The 25,576-nt window shown below is 38.4% G+C and overlaps 1 protein-coding gene across 7 annotated transcripts in view; it reads right to left on the reverse strand.

Annotated features, from left to right (window-relative positions):
* The window catches only part of zfpm2a (zinc finger protein, FOG family member 2a), a 493,657-nt gene that overhangs the window by 373,344 nt on the left and 94,737 nt on the right, over positions 1–25,576 (reverse strand). For all 7 annotated transcript variants that reach the window (XM_078397881.1, XM_078397879.1, XM_078397877.1 and 4 more), the window contains exon 2: positions 5,007–5,165. In XM_078397881.1, the coding sequence (XP_078254007.1) occupies positions 5,007–5,141 (135 nt within the window). In that variant the 5' untranslated portion in view covers positions 5,142–5,165. The remainder of the gene's footprint in view (positions 1–5,006; positions 5,166–25,576) is intronic.

The following is a 25,576-nucleotide window of genomic DNA, read 5'->3' on the forward strand; positions in this document are numbered from 1 at the left end:
TCTGTCCCTAGTACTTCTGGGAGATTGTTTGTGTATTCCTTAGTGAAGACAGAACCAAAGAACCTGTTCAACTCGTCTGCTATTTCCTTATTCCCCATAATAAATTCACCTGTTTCTGTCTTCAAGGGACCCAAATTTGTCTTAACTAATCTTTTCCTCTTCACATACCTAAAGAAGCTTTTACTATTCTCTTGTATATTCTCAGCTAGCTTACCTTCGTACTTCATCTTTTCTCCCCATATTGCCATTTTAGTTACCTTCTGTTCTTTAAAAGTTTCCCAACCTTCTGGCTTCCCGCTCATCTTTGCTATGTTATACGTCTTCTCTTTTAGTTTTATACTGTCCTTGACTTGATTCTTTGATCACCAATACCTTTAAGTCTTTCCAAGTCAAGAACTGGAGACCATACATTTAATTGAAAAGAACTGTGCATCAGAATTTCTGCTTGTCTGATATATTGTACACATAATATTTTCAAAACAATCTACCCATTTCACTCCTCCCTCCCTCCTCCAGAGTCTTGGTACTGTCAACTCATAGCGTATGTTTTCTCATCTTTGCCCATTGACTTTATAAATATATTAACATAAATTAAGGACAACATATGCACAGGGCTGCCTCTGGAGCGTAACGAACTAAAAATCAAACCTCTTACAGAGGAAAGCATAAGTTAAAGGGCAGGTGAGGAAATGTTGGGTTTGATACCATTCCTGTTCATAGAATCAGCAAAGGACTTTCAAGGCCAAATGGAATTTAGCGGGTCATGTAGCATATTTTGATGTGAAGTGATAGTCAATATTTCAGGTCAAGACGCTGGAGAGAGGGGGATAGGTAACGTTTTGGGTTGAGACCTTGCATCAGCCTTAGCATCCAAAAAGTAGGACTCTCCTGCCCTTCGCAACTACTTCCTTCCTATTCCCGGGAAATTCAGCAACACCATCAGCAGCATGTCCCAGAACAGCTTAAAAGTCAGAGCCCTCTCAAACTACCCTGGGACCTAAAGTAATTACATAGAAACATAGATCATAGGTGCAGTAGTAGGCCATTCGGTCCTTCGAGCCAGCACCGCCATTCTATATGATCATGGCTGATCATCCAAAATCAGTACCTCAATCCTGCCTTTTCCCCATATCCCTTGATTCCGTTACCCCTAGGAACTATATCTCTCACTGCCCAAAATTGGGAATATGTAAGATAATGTAGAAGCATTATCTTGCCAATCTTATTTTTTTACTCTCCTCACATGTGTGATTTTCAAAGCACCAATTCATCTTTTTGAGGACTAAATAGCAGCAATGATCCGCAACCAGCATCTGAATAGCATTCGCTTCTTGTCAAATGGGTTGGAGATCTTCTCCAAATCTTCATCCAGTATCATGTGGAAATAGAACAATTAACTAATTTTATTCTTGAGAATGGTATATTTTAATTTCAAATTTATTCCATTATTGATTAATTAGCAGGCTGATGGGATTCAAACACATGCTTCTGGAATAATAATCTAGGCCAATACAATGCTAAGGTAATTCCATAAAAGAAAACTGTAAACAGGGCACTCAGTGACTGAATTTCCAGTTTGAATGATTTTGTTAGTGTATCCACATATCCCGTAAGTTTTCTACATGAAAAGAAGCTCTCTCGTAACTTCCCCGTTAGGGTTCTGATACTTATCCTGTTTAACAAAAGGTGCAAAAGGATATTTTTGATAATATGACCACTGAAAAAAACATGTAAATCATTTCAGATTGGCTCAGTCGGCAATTATAATAATGCCTAAATTTTATGTATTCGGTATTAGTAGATATTTGAAAAAACTTAATGTATTTGTAGCATGTATTTATAGCACTCTATTTTCAGAAATAGATCAGCTAAAACAATTGATCAAACAAGGAGGAATGTGATCACATCTTTAACCACGAAAGACTTAGGACTCTTAGCAAATAGGAAAAAAAAGAGTAGTGACATGAGGGAGTGATAATGTCTAGCCAAAGGCATCTGTTGTAAAACAAATCACTGAGCTGCTAAATCGGCTGTATCAATGCTCTATCAGTGTCTGTGTTCCAAACAAATCAGAACACAAGAAGGCAAAGATTTGGGTCAATAAGCTTAGGCGATTTACACATATAACTCCTCGAGCAAGGTAGAAACAAAGTCATATTGGCTTTTTTTCAGCTTTGTGCACCCAGCTTCTGTCAGTCCGAAGAGAACTCCAAATGTCAATATAATATGCTCTGTCGCTAAGATAATTTAAAGAGCTCAAATTCATAATCCTCACAAAAAATGTACAGAGGCTTTGAAGATTTTGATATTAAGCGACACAAAGGCAAAGTGATCAAGGCACAGGCATGGAGTATTGATGCTTCTACAAGGATTCACACATTGGCATGGGATCTATCATTGCAGCTGCTTAAGAAATACAGAATATTGACTGAAAGGTTTGAAGGCTAGACAAAAACTGCTGCCTGATTAGAAAATGTTAGACACGAGCCATTGAAAACTATCAGATGAAGAACCTGCAGCAAGGAATTAAAGCAAACTGGAGTGTCATATAAAAAGAATCACAGTGTTATATAAAAGAGCTCAATTACCCTATAAATATTATAAAAGTGGATCAGAAATTATGTCATTATGTTATCACTGTTATCATGTGATTTTATTAAGAATACCAAAACAACGAATAGAACAAATTAGGTTATAACAACTGGTAAAAGCAGTATGTCAGGAAATTCTATCATATACCACAATATTTTCTCTTTGGGACCTAACTAAATTTTATCAAAAACACAACAGCATTAGCACAGTTCTGAAAATCTCTTCCTCGAGCTCCACATGTCCATATAGAGACCAACAGGCACATGCAGCAATGCCGTACACTATGTAATTTTGATAAGCAAAAATCCTTCATTTATCAGTTAAGGGAATCCTGAAAGGTAAAAGAGTAGCCATTACATCTCGTCAGATTATTTTGGAAGAAATTGTGAAAAAGGGAGCGAATATTAGCGGGATGGTAGAATAAACCAAAGTATCGGTGATGGAACTGTCCCTTTGGAATGCTGAAAGGGGAGCAGTGGGAAAGCTGTGACTGGTGGTGTTGGAAATCCCAGAGCACGATCCATTGAATGTGATGTTCTTGGGTGAAAGTCCAAACAATCCTTTGTGGGAGGAGGGTGGTTTACTTTAGTTTTTTTAAGTTTAGTTTAGAGATACAGCGGTCTGCACCAACCAGTGATCCCCGCACATTAACACAAGCCTAAACACACTATGGACAACTCTACCGCTGTGCCACTGTGCCACCGTGGTTGAAAGCAGAAATTCTGGAAATGGCACGTTTGAAATTCACATCAACTATGGTGGAGGGTAACACATGTTTGAGGAGAAAGGAATTCATTTTGGTTGCTCTGGCATGCAATATATTTTTAACACAGCAGAAAGTAGAAGGAGGTCTCATCCTGGCAACTGTGGGTATCTGTGGACTTGCAATAAACATTGATTGCTAACCTATCTCCTGACATGAAGATAATAAAGTTGAACAAACGAAGTGAAAAGTCAGAGTTAGACCAGATGAAAGTGCAGGCAAGGTACAAGTTAGTAGCAAAGGTGATGAAGCTGCCAAGTTCTCAGCATTGGGTGAAATCATGCCTCACATGAAAGCTTTGTGGTTGTTATAGGCCAATTACATTAGCCTCATCACTGCAGGAGCTCTTTAGGGCAGTGTCCTTGCCCAACCATCTTCGGCATATGCACCAGAAGGCCAGAGGTTTGCTAATGATAATACAATGTTCAATTTCACATGCAACAACTCAGTAATAAAGCAGTTCATGCTTACATGTAGCAATTCATGCTCAGATTTCCCTTGATATTCAACTGCATTAGCAAGAGTAGGTACCCCACTTCCAACATTCCCACAGTCAGCAGTGACCACAAACTCTGGAGCATCCACATAAATACTGCATCTGTAAGAACTGGTCAGAGACTTGGTCATCACCAGTCTCCTGATTCCACAAAGCCATTCCACCATCATCAAGTCAAATATGTGATGGAATACACTCCACCTGCCTAAATCAGTGCAGCTCCATCAACCTTCAACTCGCTTGGCGAAATGCAGGACAACACAGTTTGCTTAACTGTTTTGTGCAGTGTGAGTGTGTACCATATACAAAATGCACAGGAGTTACTCATAAAGGCAAAATTGCTCTGACAGCGCCTCTCAGACCCATCGATTCCGCCACCTAGGAGGACAAAGATCGCAAGCATACAAAGTCAACACAAGCTGCATGTTTCCCTCTCTGTCAAGAATCATCCGAACAGGAAAAAATATTGCCAATCCTTCTTCGGCACCTCAACAAAATTCTGGCACTCCTTAGAGTATAGCATTGCAGAGATTCATTCACTATAAGACCACATCGGTTCAAGACTGCTACCCATCTTCTCAAGATCAATTAGAAATGGATATAGATGCCAGTGATATAACGAACCAATAAATGAAATATAATAGGGCATCAAAATGTAGGTGCTCTTTTTCTTCCTATTCTAGATTACAATTACCAAAATGTAATTGCCCAGCTGGGTTACATACCAGAGAAAATGATTTAAGGAAGAAAGGAACATTCATTTTCACACACTATCTTAGCATTCTCAGCTCATTGACTTTTTTAAACTACTGAAAATGATTGACTATTATAAATAAAAGTCTACCAGTTATTCCTATTCATGCAATATCCAAAACACTTCATCCAAAATCCAAAAACTGACAATGACTCAATAGCGAACACAACGTGGAAACATTGCAACAGTTATACTGAGCCTGGTTTCAGGCATGAGAATGTGAAGCAATGCACCAACTAACAGAACTAGTGATAGACCATTGCTTTATGTAATATTAAAACAAGAAACTGCAAACAATCCAAATACCCTTCGATAATAGAGACCTTATTTTCTACAGCAATATACTAAAATCCACCGTACCAATGGCAATATCTATTGTAAAATAAGTTAGCTCTAGTTACCTTTATCACAGTAATATTCTGTTTCTTCACAGCTGAGATGTTCTGACCCATACTCTGTTGAGAAGTTTTCTTCCTGTGCATAGTCTCCTCCATTGATTGCATCATTTTCTTCAGACAAACATTCTTCCTCGTCATCTTCAACTGTGTCTTCCAATGGTCCTATTACAATGGAAAGAGGCTTCTCTGTTACACCGCATACATTGATCATAACTCCAAAAGCATGCATAACAATGTGCTCAATGAAAACAACAAAACAAGTAAGGAACAGGGGAATATTACAACAGTAGCAGGCTGTTGGGTACCTCCAACCTTTCCTACCACTATATAACCTCAATTATGAAGCCAATAATGTCCAATATTTACATCTTTATGATTAACAAAATTTGGAATCTACACTCAATGAAAGCTTTAATTTGTGTAATCTCTCCCACTACTTTAACTCTCAGAGCCCTGTCTGATAAAATTGAACTCTCTACTAGGCCAATATTTCTTTCCTAAATATGATGCCCAGGACTACTCACATAATTCCATGTGGTCTAACAGAAGCTTTGCAGTTATGCAAATCTTTGTTCTACTTTGTTCTAGTTCTGTAGATACATAAATATCCACATTTTATTAGTTGTTTTTATTATTTCCTTCATCAGCCCATGTAATTTTAATTATCAATAGACGTAGAGTGTTCAACCTCAATAGATTGCCACAGCTAATCAGCATTTAGAAAGTAGGAAATTTCTATTCACTTTCGTTCCATTTTAGATGACTTCACATTTGTCTACAGTGAATGCATTTGCCTAAACATTACCCAAATGTTTCATCTATTTATAATTTTACGCTTCCACGTACAATGTTTTCAACGCTACTTACCTTTGAGTCATCTTAGCTTTCTATCCCGTTTACTTAGTTAATAAATACCAATAACTGATAAATAGCAATAATAGCAATGCTCAGAATCTGTGCATCACCAGCACGGCCAATATTAATTACCCTTCCTTAATTGCTCTTTAGAAGATGGTGATTGATTTGCCCCCTTGAACTGATACCATCTTATATTTCCACAATTCTATCAGTAGGGATTGCAGGGGTTTGACCAAGTGATGCTGAAAAAAAACAGCAATATATTTTCAAGTCAGGATGTATGTGCCTTTGTGGATAAAGAAAGGCTAGGTGAATGTGTAGGAACATAGCAGTTGGAATGTAGTGTAGAAGAATGTGAGGTCATCAACAAAGTAGTAAAACCAGAAAGAATAAATATTTTTTTAAATAGTGAGACTGAAGGATGTTGGTAGTTAATGGAATTTGGGTGTCTCTGCACACAAATCACTGGAAGTTAATATGATATTTTACCAAAAGATTAGGAACACATAAAACAGTATATTTGTAGTTAGAAATAGTATACTGCTATATGACGGGCAGCTTCCAGGAAGAGAGAAACAAAGTTAATGTTAGGTTGATAATATTTGATCACAGTCTGCTGCTGTTCCTATATCACCTCTAACCTCATTTGAACTTGAATTGGCTATCACCCAAACAAATGGCCATTCCAGTTTTCCACAAAATTGCTGTCAGCATTGTTTCATCAGTCTGTATGTCAAGTCACTCATTCTTGGTCATTTCAACTCTAGACATTCTTATTATCCATTAATGTTTTTCTTTATATAAAAAAAAATTCAGGCTTCCTCTTACCTCAGCGAACCCCATCCCCACCACCAACCATGACATCTCGTATGACATGCTACTTCGATCATATTAATTACACATAAGTCCATGTCGTTTCTCTTCGTTCTGTCTGTCTCCACTCGCAACCCACTTGTCCCTCTTAATCCCACTTTGTACTGAATCCACTCATTGGAAAAGCTGTTGCCCCAAGGCATATACATATTTGCAATTTCTCAGCTGTGTAGGCTTTCATTACTGGGCAGTCTGATGTGTTTTCAAATATATTGCTGAGAAACAGTATGCAAATGATAAAATGAGGAAGTAATAGTGCACGATTTGAAGGAGAGATTAGTACCCAATGAGGGGATACCATTACATTGACATTTTTTTAAACCAGCAACATACTTTTGGTGCACTTTTTACTAGTAAAACATTCGGTCCCCCTAATTCTAGGGATTCTTCACTGATGCTGTTCATCTCAGTACAGTGAACATTTGTGAAGTTAAGGGTCATGGGTTAAATGTTTATGATGAACAACTGATTTAGTCAACACTACTGCATCTGGAATGAACACATAAAGCTTACTTGTTTTAATCTCCTTTGCTAAATTGCAGGACATAATTAAAATGCAAAAGAAAATCCCAAATTCTTCTTCTCGATATGTACAATATACAAAAAGCCTTCTCCTCCATCTCCATCCAACCTCACTACAAACAACTACAGTGAGCCTCTGAACTTTTACGCCACTATTGCTCAGCTCCCTGTCATTTCTTTCCGATCACCTACTTCTACAAGCTGAACCAAACCACCCTTGAGTTTCCTTGATTTGCTTCCCTTAACCACATCTTTCTCCAATTTTTCTTTAGATCTCCTTATTACCTACTAATGTTCATCTTATCTTTAAGCGAATGCTCCTGCTATTTTAATCATCAAATTTCGTACATCACCTCTATGTTAATCAATATTATTAAAAGCGTATTTTCCCTTTTACCAGTTGCCATTGCCCTTTCCCTTTTATCATTTGCAAGTTGTATTCAACACTGTTCTCAGAAGATATATCAGGTTCTATGTCTGTGCTGATGTCATTGAATTCTATTTCATCAGCATCTCTCTCATTATTTCCATTAATTCTACTTTGTCACACTCTTGCCATCCTTGCCATCCTGTACTGGCTGAGGGAACATGTCCTCCAGTTAAGTATTGGGAAAATGAAAGCCACTAGCTTTTATTTCTGACATAATCTCAATTTTCTTTCCAAAATCTGTTACCCTTCCCAGCTGTTATCTGGAGCTGAACTAGATCTTTTGCAGCTCTGTTGTCTAGTTTGGGCCTGTGACCCAGGTCTTCGCTATATCTTCAGCCATGCTCTATCTTCCTATTCCTAGATGTGATATCAGAATACCTCAGAGGTTGCAAACATAAAGTTCTAGCTTTTTAATCTCTTACCTGGATCCCTAAATTCAAGTTGCATGACCCCATCCCTCATCTTCCACCTTCAAAGCATTGTCCATCCTGGTTATACTGCTGCAGACATTCACCCATGCCTTTCTTATTTCTGGATTTAAATATTCAAACATTCTCCTGGCTAGTTCTCCATGATGTATCCTTTGTAAAACTGAGCTCATCGAAACCTACATAACTATGACCAGCTCCTCAACATCAATAGTCAGCTGACCATTTACAGTAGTGCCATTAAATTGTACAAATGATCATGGGACTTATCTGTCACAGTAGGAGCCCTTTTAATTACGTAATGGGAGTGGGCTCAAGTGAAAGAAACTTAAAGTGAAAGAACAAAACATAGAACAAGGATGATGCAAAAAGAGTGACAGAAGTGACAGAGCTTATCAGCAAAATAATCATAGTCCTTTTGGGTCTGATTGTTAAAATATGTGACCAAAAGACAGTGTATATTTTAGTTGTGATCTTCTAAAATTCTCCAGATTCTGGAAAGTATCCAAAGTATTGGAATATCACAATGTCATGCTAATATTTTTGGTATACTTGGGTTACACTTGGTTTAAATCTGGAAGTTAATGGATTTGCAGGGGCTTTTGACATGTCAACATTCTTTTAACATTTATTTTGTTGGTACAAAAATAGCTGTATAACTTAAAAGTTCTTCTTAACGTTTCACTGGTTGGGGAATCCAGTCCAAGTGATCATAACTATAAGAGAAAATCATAAAGCAATTGTGGAGAACTTTAGAGGTGGGTTTAGGAAATTAAGAAACAAAAGTAACAAAGGAAAAGGTGTATAAAATTCAGATCCTCGGTCATGTTCTGTCATTCAGGACACTCATGGATGATCTGGTTAGAATATGGACAGACTGACCAGCTTTTGGATAATAACTTTGTGTTGCTTTCAAGTGTTTTACAATCAATACCTCTGAAGTGCCGTTAGATGTTAGCTATGTGGCAACTAAAATTGTGCCCAGAGAAATCCCAGAAGCTGCAATGTGATAATGATCTCAAAATCAGTTTTATTAATTTGATAGCGAAAACAAATTGTCAAGGAGACCTGGGATTACCTTGATTTTCTTCAAAAAGTGCATATGGGCCTTTTCTAATCATTGAAAAAGCAGATGGGGCCATCTTTGAATGTTTCATCAGAAAGTTGAAACTTAATATCACATGAAGTAATTGAAGCAAAAGGCAAAAATACATGTAATGGGAAGCTGATTACGAACATGCAAGAGAAAGTAATATAAGATGATACACTTGGATTAGGTAATGTGTGAAAGATCAGACATGGAGAATAACCTCGTAGAGCAAAATTAGATTAAATGGCTTGTTTCTGCTTCATAATTCTACACATATCGCCCCATTTCCACCAAATATGATACTCCAATATTATTCAATTGTCCCTAATTTTTACCAAATTAATATTTCAGGCAAATTAAAAAGTAGATAAAAATGATAAGGTAATCTAAGATAATGGCTTTATGTAATATACTTTGAATCTTTCTAAATTACAAAAATTGTTGCTGTTTGTGATATTTTTTTGCCACCAAATCCCTCCCAAAGATGTTAGATTGCATTGGGATATGGTTGCATTGGGAAATTGTTGCATTGGGTCAGCTGTGTCCACTATTTCAAGTGATTATTTTCCACAGATGAACCCAGGTGGGCAAATGGCAGATTTTTCTTCTTTTGCACTTGGGCATAAATAATTGTTTGGGCAGGATACAGAGGGAAGTGGAGCACAGCGGATTGTCACCTGGAAGAGGATGTTGAGTTTCAATCTATTTAGTTTAACAGATGCAACATCAGACATGTTTTGTTACGAGTATGTAATCCTCTCCCTCCAATTCTTCCCCATCATTTAACCCAGTGGAATATTAATAGGATGATATTCCCAATGGATTCAGTTCCGTTTCACTTTGTTTCTCTTAACTACAATGCAAAGGAAATTCAGTTGAAACAAATTGATCTTGCAGAGTTTGTAATGAATGTTTAACGGCACAGACAAAAACAATCAATATAAAAGAGGCAACAAAAAAAGCAAAACAATGGTTTTAAAATTTACGTATACACTTGATTAAATATTACCACAATGTATTTGACTTTATATTCTGATAAACATCCTTTGTTTTCACTTGATGCCTAAGCTTTTCTTAGTAACTGATGCTGTTGAGTGATCTCTCCACTTTGCAAGTCACTCGTGCATTGGTCTAGGTTTAGAGTTTAATTGTGAATTCACCTCCTTGATTTGTATTACACCGGGAATTGAATCTGAGTTGGTGGCAGGTGATACATGGCATGATACAGTAAAACTCTGTTAATCAGACACTGCTGGACTTGCAGATTTTCCAAGGAAACCTTGTAATTTTCAAAGGAGCTCAGCCGACATGCCACATGAGTTTAAAGGAACACAGTGCCCTGATGAGCGGAGGGAAGTCTAGGAATCAGGGCCCTGACAACGGGGGAAGTGTGGGGACCCAAACCCCAGCCAGCAGATGGAAAACTATGGACCCGGAGTGGAAATTGCAAACATCACGTTGTGAACCGTGTTAAACTATCGAGATTTCCAAATGGATGGAAAGAGGATTATCTGAGTTTTACTGTAATAGAAGTTCGCTCCAGGTTTTGCCCTTTTACATCCTCTCTAACTGCCCCATCAATGTATTAACCAGATAACTTAAATAACACCTTATTCCCACAGCAACCTTGCCTGATGTTAATGGAGATGTTCCCTTTATCTAATCCCAGTCTTTGCACCTTTAAACGCACATATTTTCTCACTTTGCTAGCTCTGACAAAGACCCTTTAATCTTAAAGTTAACTGTTTCTCTTTCCACAGATGCTGTCTGACTTGCTGCAATTTCTAGCAATCAGTGCATTTATTCCTACTAATCAGAGCTGCCAGTCAGAGGGGGGCACTGGTGCAGTGAAACAGAAGGGGCCAGTCTCTTAGAAGTTGGTATAAAGGCAGAATGAATTCCATCAATGATGTGAGAGATGAACGGGCAAACGTGAGTGGGGAGAAAAGGATCAGAAGCACTCTTGTGTCCACTAGTGTTGTGTTCACTAAAATTAGTGATAAGATTGGCAAAAATTAACATTTGAATTTACAAACCTAGAAGTTTACATTTAAAGAATAGCAAACATTGCAATTCTATCCATAAATGAGGTGGAATGCCCCCATGTGCCTCTGCTCAGACTGATGCCTTCCTTTACACTATTCCACTGGAATAATGAATGTATAACGCTTGCTTACAAATTTGACAAGATTTCAACCAAGGTAAAATTAAGAAAAAAAGATAACATTTGAAAACACGATTGCTTCTATTTATTCAACTTTAACAGAAATTTTAAGAAATTGTTGCAATTTAGGATTCCTTCAATATTTCTACATACACAGGAGAAATATACTGTATAAGATGACTGAATTTCAAAAGCATAAAAAACTAAGATACGACCTTTTAAACGTGGCATAGTGCATCACAGATCATGTGAAATTTATGTTGCATTCTCCCATCTATACCCAAACACAATAAACATTATGCTGGAAGACCATTTCATATGATAATATACATAGACTCATTACAAACCTCATTCAGATGGCACCTAGAATAAGGGGTCCTATATGAGAAAACTATTGCCGATCTACATGGGTAGACTCAGCACTTCAGTAGGAAGCCGGCTAGAAATGCTGAAGATAGACACACAGTGCTGGAGTAACTCAGCAGGTCAGGTAGCAGCTCTGGTCGGGACCCTTCCTCAGATATGTCTGACACACTGAGTTACTCCAGCACTTTGAGTCCTTTTTTATCAGGATGTACCATTTTCTCTCAGGATTATGTTCCCAACATTAGTATTTCAAAACTGCCCTCATATTTGTTTTATATCCCAGATTGCTGCATTGTTTGTCAAGACAGCAGCCTTGCTGGACCACAGTCAACCACCAACGAATAAGTAACAAAAAGCGGCTTGTAGGTACCCTGAAGGAGCATCAAGGAACCTCATTAAAACCCAAGTCAATGGGAATCAAGGGAAAATACTCAAATGGTTGGAGTCATATCTTGCACAAAGGAAGATACTTGCAGTTGTTGGAGGTCAATCATCCCAGGCCCAGGAATTTACTACAGGAGTTCCTCAAGACTGTGTCCTGGGCCCAGTCAACATCAGCTGCTTCATTAAGATCATAGGACCTTAAGACATAAGAGCTGAATTAGGCCATTCAGCCCATCGAGTCTGCTCCATAAATCAATCATGGCTGATCTATTTTCCCCTCTCAACCCCATTCTCCTGCTTTCTCCCTGTAACCTTTGATACTCTTACTAATCAAGAATCTATTCAAGAAAATATCCAATGACTTGGCCTCCACTGCGGCCTGTGGAAATGAATTCCACAGATTCACTACCCTCTGGTTAAAGAAATTCCTCCACATCTCCATTTTAAAGGTACGTCCTTTTATCCGGAGGCTGCGCCCTCTGGTCCTAGACTCTTCCACTGCTGGAAACATTTTTTATCTAGGCCTTTCATTATTCGGTAGGTTTCAATAAGAACTCCCTCATCTTCTGAACTCCAGCAAGTAGAGGCCCAGAGCCATTAAACGCTCCTCGTACATTAACCCAATCCTCCCACAGGTCATTCTCGTAAACCTCCTCTGGACCCTTTCCCACGCCAGCGCATTCTCATATATAGGGCCTAAAACTGCTCGTAATAGTCCAAATGTGGCCAGCGCATTACATCCGTGCTTTTATTTTACAGTCCTCTCGAAATGAATGCTAACATCTGTCCGATGAAGGGTCCCGATTCGAAATATCACCAATCCATTTTCTCCAGAGATGCTGCCTGACCTCCAGAGATGCCCTAGTATTTTGTGTCATCTTTGGTATAAACCAAAGATCTGCAGTTCATTCTTATTACTGCAAATTAACCTTTTGGGAATCCTACACCAGCACTCCCAAGCCACTTTGCACATCCGAATTCTGAAACCTCTCCCTATTTAGAAAAGGGTCTATGCCTTTATTCCTTCAACCAAATTACGCAACTGTACACTTTGCTATTATGTAGTCCATTTGTTAATTTTGTTGCCCACTCTCCCAACCTGTCCAAGTTCTTCTGCAGACTCCCTGTTTCCTCAACAGTACCTGCCCCTCCATCCATCTTCGTATCATCAGCAAACCTGGCCACAAAGCTATCAATTCCATTATTCAGTTTTAACATATTATGTGAAAAGTAGTGGAACAACACCAACCCCTGTGGAACACCACTAGTCACCAACAGCCAACCAGAAAAGGCCCTCTTTTTTCCCAATCTTTGTCTTCTGCCAGTCAGCCAACCTTCTATCCATGCTACTAGCACATAGCCTTTAATACCATGGGTTCCTATCTTATTTAACAGCCCCATGTGCAACACCTTATCAAAGGCCTTTTTAAAATTCAGGTAAACAACATCCATTGATATTCCGCTTGGGGAGCTTACAATCCAACAGTATGAACATTGAATTCTAAAATTTTAAGTAACCTCTCACAAACAAATTATTTTCCCTCTCCCCCCCCCCCCCCCCCCCCCCCACCACCACCCCTCCCCACCCCATCCCCTCGATCCCTTGTGCCCCACCTGGATTCCCACTTATTTCTCTCCTCTACCTCCACCCCCCACAAAACAAAACCATGCGGGTTTCGGCCTATTTTATCATGTGCTTCCAAGTATCCTGAAACCCCATCCTTAATAATGGACTCTAAAATGTTACCAACCACTGACTAACTGGCAGAAAATTTCCTTCCTTTTGCCTCGCTCCATTCTTAAACATGGGGGTTACATTTGCAACTTTCCAGTCCTCTGGAATCATTCCTAACCCTTGTGATTCTTGAAAGATCCCTACTAATGCCTCCATGATCTCTACAGTTATATCTTTCAGAACCCTGGGGTGTAGTCCATCTGGTCCAGGTGACTTATCCACCGTCAGACCTTTCACCATCCCAAGCACCTTCTCCTTCGTGATAGGAACTGCACTCACTTCTGCACCTTGACTCTCTTGAACTTCTGGCATGTTGCTGGTGTCTTCCACTGTGAAGATTGACACAAAAAAACCTGTTCACTACATCTGCCACTACGTCTTTGCTCCCCATTGTTACTTCTCTAGCGTCATTTTCAGCGGTCCAATGTCCACTCTTGTCTCTCTTTTACTCTTTCTGTATCAGAAAAATCTTCATATTTCATCTTTCTCCCCTTAATACTTTTTTATTAATTAGTTGTTTTCTGTTGGTTTTTAAAAGCTTCCCAATCCTCTAGTTTCCCACTAATCTTACCATATTATTTACCTTTTATTTTATTTTTATGCAGTCCCTTGTTAGTCACGGTCGCTTCATTCTCCCCTTGGTATGTTTGGGATGAAAAGATCCTGCCTTTTCAGAATTACTCCCAGAAATGCCTGCCATTTCTGTTGCACCATCATTCCTGCTAGCGGCCCCTTCTGATCAATTTTAGCCAGCTGCCCCCTCAGGCCTCTGTAGTTACCTTTATTCCACAGTAATACCAATATGTCCAATTTCAGCTTTTCCCTCTCAAACTGCAGGTTGAATTCTATCATACTATGATCACTGCCTCCCAGGGGTTCCTTCATCTTTAGCTCCCTAATCAAATCTGGTACATGACACAACACCCAATCCAGAATTGCTTTTTCCCTAGTGGGCTCTCCCACAAGCTGCTCTAAAAAGCCATTTCATAGATGTAATGACCTTCATTCCATCATAATGTCAGAAGGGAAGCTTGTTCACCAGTTATTGCACTATATTCAATTACATTTGCAACTCTTTAGCAAATGAAAAAGTTCATAGCTGCATGCTGCAAGAACAAGACAATATTTGGACAGGGGCTGATAAGTGGCAAGTAATAATTATATCACAAAAAATACCCGGCAATTAATCTTTAACAAGAGAAAGTTAGCTGTCTACCCTTGACATTCTTTGGTAATTCATTACTCAATTTCCTCAATATCCCAGGAATATTGCCACTATACTTTGTCACTGGAAACTACAAACCCATGTGATGTAATGATTTGGTTTTATTGATTGTGCTGATCTATTTTGCCTCAGCGCAGGACCAGTGAAGTGAGATCTTCAAATCTTCAAATCTCGTTTGCTGAGGCAAAAACTGATAGGCTCTTCATTGTTTTCTACTAACATGCCCTCATTCCTCCTCCTCTTCTTTCTATTTTGCTGCAGGTCATCAATTAACTGTTGTGCTCTTGTATACAAATTTGTATTGTATACATGGTGTATTCCTAGTAAAAGGGTGTTGAAAGGTTCAGGGCTTCCAAGACGGCACCCAGGCCAAGGCGTCTATATGCGTGCAAGCAACAGAAGCAAATCTCCAAACTCATATTCACTCCAAACTCTTAAATCTCTATTCCCACAGCAACCTTTCTTATTCCCTTATCACGTATCCATACATTGTAAATGGCTCAATTGTAATCACGTATTGTCTTTCTACTGACTGGATAGCACGCAACAAAAGCTTTTCACTGTACCTCGGCCCACATGACAATAATAAACTAAACTGTGGGGTGGGAATGTGAAAGAATGCTTGAATCAGCATGCTCAGCCAATGAAATTTGATTACAAATTAGAGCAATATTTAATAATCAGAAAAGCACAACTTTTTCTCAATAGCCGTATTTTAAAGATCCATCACCCTCTCCGGTATATCTAAAAAAAAGTACTGTTGTGCACTGCTTCCTGTACTGAATATGCAAGGAAATACCCCTCCACCATCAAAACAATGCTCCTACATTTGATCTGGGATTAGGTTTCAAATTATTTAGTGCTGTTACTCTCAAAAATACCACAACCTCTGTAAAGAACATTTATTTCCCTTTTGCCTTTTGCACATTCATCCTCATGATCTCCATGTTTGTGACCACAATCCTGAAATTGTCCTAATATTCTTTAAGCAGTATCTTGCACTTAAAATCAGTAGTTGCAGATTTCTAAATTGTTAATAATAGTGTTTCGCAGAAAATTGGAGAGACACACACATTGACATATTGTAAAATACTATGTTAGTTTACAATAATCATTCATAAATCAAAAGGGCTTTGTGACAGCCATATCTTGTTACTGTTCATCTAAAAATTGAACAGAAAGGCCAGGAAAGAAAAATCGAGAAACCCATTTCAGGTGGGGTTTAAACATGTTTTTTAAAACACATTTATTAATGCAGATTAAGCATGAACATTTATAGACCATTTGTTTTGAAAAATATATATGTATACATTTATTTGAGGTCGGTAGTGCAATTTATGTTTATTAAAGCAGTTTTATGCTAGTTTCTGTCTTTGGAATTTGTCTCCCTTTTATGTTCATTTGGAAATATCATATCATCATATATCATATACATACAGCCGGAAACAGGCCTTTTCGGCCCACCAAGTCCGTGCCGCCCAGCGATCCCCGTACATTAACACTATCCTACACCCACTAGGGACAATTTTTACATTTACCCAGCCAATTAACCTACATACCTGTATGTCTTTGGAGACGTATGATCTATGATATGAATTTTATACCCAATCTTTGATAGGTTCCATGTTGGTTGCTGGGAAAGGGCGTTTTATTTTAGACAATAGACAAATAGGTGCAGGAGTAGGCCATTCGGCCCTTCGAGCCAGCACCACTATTCAATGTGATCATGGCTGATCATTCACAATCAGTACCCCGTTCCTGCTTTCTCCCCATACCCCCTGACTCCGCTATCTTTAAGAGTTCTATCTAGCTCTCTGGAGTTAAGAGCTTACTAATTCATCTATCTGTTAATAAACACTGTCCACCATGTTTGTCCTAAATATTGTTCAGTCCATCTTCACGTTATTCATCCTTAGCCAACCACCAATCTGGTGTTTTGTGGTGCTGACATCCAAAGTCCTTGCTGATCTGCCAAAGCCCTCACTGTGTTAAAATGCTACCAACAGGAATCCCCAAACCGCAGTGGCTTGATAAGCCATCTGCCATCATTACTCCTAGACTGAGCAATCCCTTCCAGATAAATGTCCACTAAGAGTCCACTGCTGATCATTATCCAGTTTCTGTTGAAATGTGCTTTTACATGTCATTGGGTGATCAGAGTATTCAGCTTTCATCATAGCCCCTCTAACTGTACAGCTTGTTAATACTATTTAACTTTTTAATGTTGCAATGAAGAGTAAACATTTGGCTGAGAAAACCACCAGGGTGTTTGTGACTGGTTTACTGGGCTAAAATGTAGACAATTTCTGAAAGAAAAGAGAACATGTTAGTAGATTTAATTAATATAGATTGGAAAAGCAATTTTCTATGGAGGACTTTAGTAGAATGTTTTTCCTCACTGTATTCCACATATTTCATCTCTAACTTCTTTGGCGCCAGAATCAGCATCAGTATAGCTTTGCTAAGCACACAGACCATACAGTTAGTGACTATGCAGGGTCACTGATAAAAGAGTCACGAGTCTGAGAACTGACTGGTTAACACAATACAACTGAAGTACATCTGTTCAGTCAGCATTCAAACAGACTTTTCTGAACAGAACACCAAAGAGATGAGTGTTATTAACTATTTATATCAAAGTGTAATAAACTAATTCATTTCTTTCAACATGAAAATACCTATCAGTTTAATTTGAGGGAGGTAATTCAAGGTCCCAAGTCAGTGATGGATGGATTGAGAAATAAGACATATATTAGTCAGCAGTCAATAATAACAACCAAGAACACGGAGATTTCAGATGTGTGTAATAATTACTCAATTTTTCATTTATGATTGAAAAGGACAGTCTTAAGGACAAGTTCTGGAATGAATTCACAACCGTTTCCTCAAACAATGAAGTTGTAGATTTAACCAGGTGTAGGCTATTTCATCATATGTGATGAGGAAAGATTAATGAGTATGGTGAGCAGTACTCTGGGGAAGAGTGATCATAAAGTGATTAAGTTTCACATTCAATTTCCGTGTGACAAATTTAGGTCAGAAATTAAGATCTTACATCTATATATAGGGATTTACATAGATTTGTGGAGTGAATTGGCTCAAACAGTTTATGCAAAATAAATTTATAGGCCAACTGTTCATTTATATCAAATAAGTTAAATCATCTTACACAATGTCTGAAATTGGATTTGAAATATTTTAGTGAAAAAGGCATCTCTAAGTCAATGATAGATATGGAAGTTTTCCAAAATGACCAGATTGGTTTAAAGCACATTTCAGGGAATTTCTGCAGATAATCCCAGTTTTCTCAGTTGGGAGAGTTTGATGCCAAGTTGCAAACATGAAAACTTTTTCCAATCCCAGCAATGATTTCTATAACTTTTATCAAATCAAAACATGAGCATCATTGATGACCTGGATATCAACTCACTACACAGTAGAACATAATCTACATATTGGCAGGAAGGGGTGAAGAACTGAGGAGAAATGCTTCCATCAAGTGCGAGAAAGGAAACTCAAAGGAGAGTTCTCATCAGAGCACTAACATATTGCATTTTTGCAATCTACTGTTTGACTGCAAAACAGTACACACGTTTTAACTGTATTCTTGTTTAAAAGTAAATTCATGATCATTCAAAGGTGTAATGGGTCATAAATACATGTTCAGAAATTCTTTATTTTTCTAGTACCTTATTTTGATTGCTGTCCAAATTGACAAAAAGTTCCTTTTTGCTTGGTTTTCCACTCTAAACCTGTTTTTAGCAGTTGCAAGTCACTTTTTGGCACAAGCTACTGGTTCATCTGGTAATTTCACTCAAAGGGCATATGGGAAGCTTGCACAGAGAATAAAAATAACATTTTGTTGGTGCAACAAAAGTTGTATTCCTGAAAATCTGGCAAAAGCAAATGTTGGACATGAAAAAATAAGCTTTGCCACTTACAGTATCTTTTCTAGTTTTTGGTATGGGATGATAGAAAATAGGAAAATGTTCCAGATCAACCACTGAGATATCACCTCTTGTTCACAACAACTGAATCAAATATGGCTTTATCGCTGAAAGACCATTTTGTGTCTGCTTTCATGATACTAACCATCTGTAACAGTTAAAAAATTGGAATAAATATTGAAAGCAAAATTAGCTTAGTGTTGGAATCCATGAGCTGGAATTGCAATGTATTAAAAACTTAAATTAGTTTGACCCAATGTAGGCTTCATATAAAATTTGTACCACAAGTTTATTATGACGATGATAGTGGCCATTCAGTACCAATCATGCTGCTTCTATATTAAGACATGATTTTGGCATGCAATTAAAGTTTTTTTTGTGTCTTTTATGCAGATGGTTTTGAATGTTGATATTGTTTAGATTTTGTTGTCAAGTGGGCAATTAGATGATCAGCATTAAAGGGAAGGTGAGATGGGAGCTGTGATAAAATTTAAGAATTTTGCTCATCTTCCTCTTACTCACTCCCTGGAATATGGATGTCTTCCACAGTCTATAATTTAGCAGTCATCATTAATTGTTTTTGGAAAAGTGGTAATGAGGATCTGCTGCAGTATTATTCATAGATCTGTAGTTGCAAAAGTTTAATACCAAGGGAGATAGCCATATGTATTGATGGTGTGTCACAATGATGTGTCCTTGGAGGCAAATTTACAAGTGCTGGTATTCTCATACGATTGCTTCCCTTGCCCTTCTAGCGGTTAAATGTTTGGAAGGTTTGCTGCCAAAGAACTCTGGACTAATTGTGTACATTCTGTCAATGTTACACATTGAAGCCACAGTGCAAAGATGATGGGTATGAATGTTCAGGGTCATCAAAAGGCAACACCAATTAACTGGCTGCTGTATTCCGAATAATATTTTCTTGCTCAACATCCGTGTAACTGCCATCACCCAGGTGGAGAATATTCTTCCATATTGTCAGAGCTACATTCTCACACACAAATGAAAGATACATCTTAACAATGCTAAGGGTCTGTTCCCGGGCTGTATGACTCAATGTCTCTATGACTCTAGGCAATGGTAATGCCATAATATACAGTGCAAGGGCCAGGAAGTGAGCGGGCAAGATCATCTCTGACCCCTCTCACCCTGGCCACAAACTCTTTGAAGCTCTTCCCTCTGGAAGGCGACTCCAGATTGTCACAGCAATCACAGCCAGACATAAAAACAGCTTTTTTCCGCGAGTAGTAGCTTTTCTTAATAACCAAAAGTCTGTAGCTTCTTTTTGCTCTGGTTTAATTTCACTCACATGTTTAAACCATAATGACGTATTCTTAATGTTTTAATGTTTTATGCTTATTCTTAATTGTTTACTGTATGTTCAAGTTGTTACTTGCGAGCGGAGCACCAAGGCACATTCCTTGTATGTGTACATACTTGGCCAATAAACCTATTCATTCATTCATTCAAATTTAAGGGTAGATAATTAGACCATCTTTTTCAGGGAGTTATCATTATCTGGCTTTTCTGAATTCAAATACCCGAATGTTATTCAAAGGCTGCTGCCTGTAGGGATGGGCTGTTGCATTATTTAATTTTTGAACTACTAGTAGGAACAATAATTTATATTTGTATTAATTTTTAGTATGATAAAATGCTTTACAGGAGCACTATTAAGAACATTTGATACCAAAACTCGCAGGCAGATGCTATGACAGATAATCAAAGCTTGGTCAGAGAGGAATATGTTGAAATCAGGGAGGGAGAGATAGAAAACAGAAAAATTAAAGAGGAAATTTTAGAGCAGCTCCGGACATGGCCAGCAATAGAATGAGCAGGAGGCCTAAATTGGAGGTTATCAGAGGTTTTGAGACTGTTGAGATTTTTTGTGTATGTGGTTTTGAGAACATCTCTAAAACTGCTTTCTTTCAACTCCACCTTCAATTTAAATACAGTCTTTAATACAAGAAAATGTTTCAAAGGACACAACAGAAAGTGAAGGATTAGTAGATCAATTTCTCCATGTGTGCAGATGAATGATATAATATTGGAGTATTGATGTTAACATGGAGAGAATAAAGTTGGATTAGTGAAAATGGGTGGTTGATGGTCAGCATGATTCGGCAGGTCTCTGGCTGTTTCCATGCTGTGTCTCTCTATGTCTATGTCTAAAAATCATCTTGGATTGTTTTCTCTGGAATGTCAGAGGAAGAGGAGATATTTGATAGAAGTACATCAAATTATGAGAGGCATAGATAGGGTAAAGTCAGAACCTTTTTTTCCCCAGGGTGGAAATATCCAACATTAGAGGGCATAGCTATAAGGTGAGAGGGTTATGGTTAGAGTTCAATCAAGATGCGTGGAGCACACAACGAGTGGTGGAAGCCTGCAACAAATTGCCAGGAGTGGTGGTGGAGGAGTCAGATATGATAGTGGCATTTAAGAGGCTTTTAGATAGATTTTTAGATTTTTAGATTTAGAGATTCAGCGCAGAAACAGGCCCTTCGGCCCACCGGGTCTGCACCGCCCAGCGATCCCAGCACACTAACACTATCCTACACCCACTAGGGACAATTTTTTTTGGTTAACATTTGCCCAGCCAATTAACCTACATACCTGTACGTCTTTGGAGTGTGGGAGGAAACCGAAGATCTCGGAGTAAACCCACGCAGGTCACGGGGAGAACGTACAAACTCCGTACAGACGGCGCCCGTAATGAGGATCGAACCTGAGTCTCCGGCGCTGCATTCGCTGTAAGGCAGCAACTCTACCACTGCGCCATGTGCCGATAGGCACATGGAAGTGCAGGGAATAGAGGGATATGGATCAATAGTTCAATGGTGCTTTATTGTCACAGTACATGTCTGTCACAGTACAAATGCACAGTGAAATTATTTTCTTACAAACAGTCCAGTGGAGTATTGCCATACCTAAGCACATCAGCAAATTGTACAGAAATAGTCCATGTACGGGCAGATGTGATCAGTTTAACTATTTGGCACAAACATTATCAGTCGAAGGGCTCGTTCCTGTGCTGAACTGTTCAATGTTCAGTCACACCAGCCTAAACGGGTAGAAAGACACAGGGATATTCTTAATACTAGGAATATCAGGTCAAACCATAGCAGAAAAAGGCCACCTGGCCCTTCAAACCTACCCATTCAACATCATCAAGGCTGACCATAGCTTTCTTCCATATTCCATACAGTTCGATTTAATTTCTTAGTGTGACGCGTACCGGGGTATCCAGTCAACAAAAAGTCCATACATGATGATAATCAAGCCGTCCTTAGTGTACAGATGCACGATAAAGAGGAAACATTTAGTGCAAGATAAAGTCCAGTAAAGTCCGATTAAAGATATTTCAAAGGTGTCCAATGAGGTAGATGTGAGGTCGGGACTGCACTATAGCTGGTGAGAGGATGGTACATCTCTCTGCACTTGAGAATCCTAGAGATTCAACATGCTTTGTTTCTTTGCACTTGAACTTAAAATGTTCACCCACTTATCACGAAAGATTCCCCTGCTTTCAGATTTTTCCTCCAATGGAAACATCGCAATTTCTAATCTTTAAGGATCTTATATGTTTCAATGTATCTCCTTTAAACTGCCCGCGATAGTATATTATTTAAATAAGAAGGCCAAAACTGTGTACACTACTCCAAGTGCGACTTAGCCAGCACTCTGTAAAGGTGTAACAATGAATATAATTTCTAAATTCCAACTGTATGACCATATGCAAGGTTTAGATTTACATTCAGGTTTATTATTATTGTATGTAGCAGGGTACAGTGCAAAGCTTTGTTTTGCATGTTGTTCAAGCAGATCAGATATAACATGCATAAATACAATCAAGTCCATCTCAAGTGACAGCAAGAAATAGTAGCCGGTGGGAGGGTCGGGAGCCCCCACAGTGAACAAGCATGTTCTGCCGGTGATGGCGGCGGCCCAAAGAAATCGCTGTCCCCAGAGGCTACAACGTAAGCCACAATAACAGCCATGTCATTCCAATCACATTCAGTTTACGTTTTATATTTGTTCTATTTAAATTTCTGGCACTCCGTGTGCTTTAGAGTCACGGAAGGGGTGTCATGAACGGGCCAGGGGTGTATTGTCATTTCATTATCACTGCTGGTCCAGAAAAACGGATAATCCAGAAAGGATTAGAACCAAGGGTGCCGGAAAATCGGTGTTCAACCTGTACAAGGATAAATGTTAGCAGTTGAATTTCCAGCATTTATCAGCAAGATTTCTCTTTAAATCCTTTAAGCACGCATACTTGAATATTATTCACAAATTATGTAAAATTAATTGACCTAATAGGAATATAATGTACTTTTCATTTAATATGAACATGAAAGCCATTTCCCATTCATTTATCCATGGCATCACAAAGTAGTTTCCTGGGTTAAATACAGATTGAAAACAGCAAAGTCAAATGAAAATAAGTTGCCTGTATGTTCCACTGGAATCTTCCTTGAATCCATAACCACTGAAATATTTTTGCATCTTAAAAGTTTAGTCTTAGTCTTACTATATCATCCTTATCATTTGGGAAACTTGAGATATAAATTTGCCTTCATTACCATAGATAATTCAACACCCCCCCAAAATAACAAATAAAATGCAAGATGCACAAAATGTTTGCTTTTTTTATACAAAACCTTGTAGATGATCTGAACCAAATGTTATCTCCTGAGGATTATATTTATTGTTGCCCAGTCTTAGTTTATCTTTTAAATGACTAGCTCAATACTCACACACTGAATTATTCTTTCTTGCGGGAATGTCACAAGGGATTTGCAGCAGGTGTTTACACTAGCCTGATGCAAATCTCCCACTTTATAGCCCATATGCACTCTGATGAGAATAGATAAAGAGCTTTTATCTAGAGCTGTGAACAAAATAATAATTTTGTTTAGTTTATAAGGAATCACACTCCTCATATTCTGAGTTTACAACTCACCTGCAGCTCCTAGATCCCATTCTTCCACCACTCTGTTACATGGGTTTTGTCGACCAAGCATTAATTAAAAGGGTAGGTGGGTAACCTGCTTCTAGCTGTTTGCTGTCTATTGACAGCGATACTGAATTAATTGTTGCTTCAATGTACATTTTTGTGCTCTTTCTAAGAGCACTTCACTTTCTGTCCAGCACTCCACTTTCTATCTTGTAATTGAAGAGATTTCATCATACGAGGACTCGCAAACCCAAGCCCTCAAATGTATTAGAGCACCACATCAGGTGCTAACATTTAATGTATGAACTGGTCACAAAATGTAGTTTGTTCTAGATTGCAAATTCATTATAATTGAGGCTACTATGCGAAGGAGTTCCACAACAAGGAAATTATGTTAAAAATTGGACAAAATAGTTTCATTCGTATCAATTTAGAAAACTGTGCTTTGCATCTGTCAGTCCTATACTCTGTGTAAGTTCCTAGTTCTACTGTTAAGGTTTCAGACCTAAAGAAATATAGCATTTAAGTTTCTGTTAACTGCATGTGTGGGGGTTAGTGCATGCATGCGTGTGGGGAAGGGCAGCTGGTTTGGTTGGAGACATGTTGAATATTGACAAGCTCCATGTGTATTTAATGTATAGATGAGAAAATTCTGAAAAAAATCACTTGCCCCAGTGATGATTGGAAATGTAATCAGAATAATAATTCTAATTCTCATTATTTTCTCATGTGTAAATGGGAGGTGGCTTCAAGGTTTTGCCAAAAACGCTTATTTTAGCAGCATGTCTAGTTTACCTCAACATTTTCTCTATTCCCCTAAATTCAGCAACTGCCAAAGATACAGGCTGCACTAGGCTCTTCAGATCTGTCTCGTCTTCCTGGAGGAGATGAGGGAAGCTCACAGTGCAGCTATGATAACAATGCCACAAATTATCAACAGAATCCATGGAGCAAAGTCGAGATCAAAAATACAGCCTGTTCTGCAGCTGTTAATTAGAACTGAGGTAATTGATTCTGACAGAACAAAGCAGCAGATTGCTAAAAGCATGTAAATCACTTTGTTTCACCTATGCAATTCATATTCTGCCAGCCGGCAGTGGATATAGCGGAACCAGATTTCTGATGCCACAGTGCTTCCAGGCACCACCCAGAGTTGAATGCGGTTACCATCAGAAGCAGTCTCTTAGTTTACAACTGGATTTATTGAACCAGCATATACAGTGCCACAGTCGAGACACATCATTTGGTATCAATAATTCATTCTTCAAACATAATGTTTTATGACAGATATCACATTTTTGGAGATGGCCCATTAAGACTGTGGGGGTTAATTATTTTATGAGATTATTTAAAATTAATTTTACAATTCATTATTAAATAATACAGGGCATTGAATAAATGCTAATTCAAGTGACAAATTGCAGTGGTAAATTAATTAAAATAGCAAATTTCTGCTCTCGTTACCCCTCTCAGACCAGAACATGCATACAATTCCCCTCATCCCTACCTTTCACCCCACCAGCCTCCGCATCTATTACATCATGCGCCGTAGAAAGCATTTTAATTCGAATGCATCACAGCATGGTTTGGG

Source organism: Rhinoraja longicauda, chromosome 4 (genome assembly GCF_053455715.1).
Source record: "Rhinoraja longicauda isolate Sanriku21f chromosome 4, sRhiLon1.1, whole genome shotgun sequence".
NCBI lineage: Eukaryota > Metazoa > Chordata > Chondrichthyes > Rajiformes > Arhynchobatidae > Rhinoraja > Rhinoraja longicauda.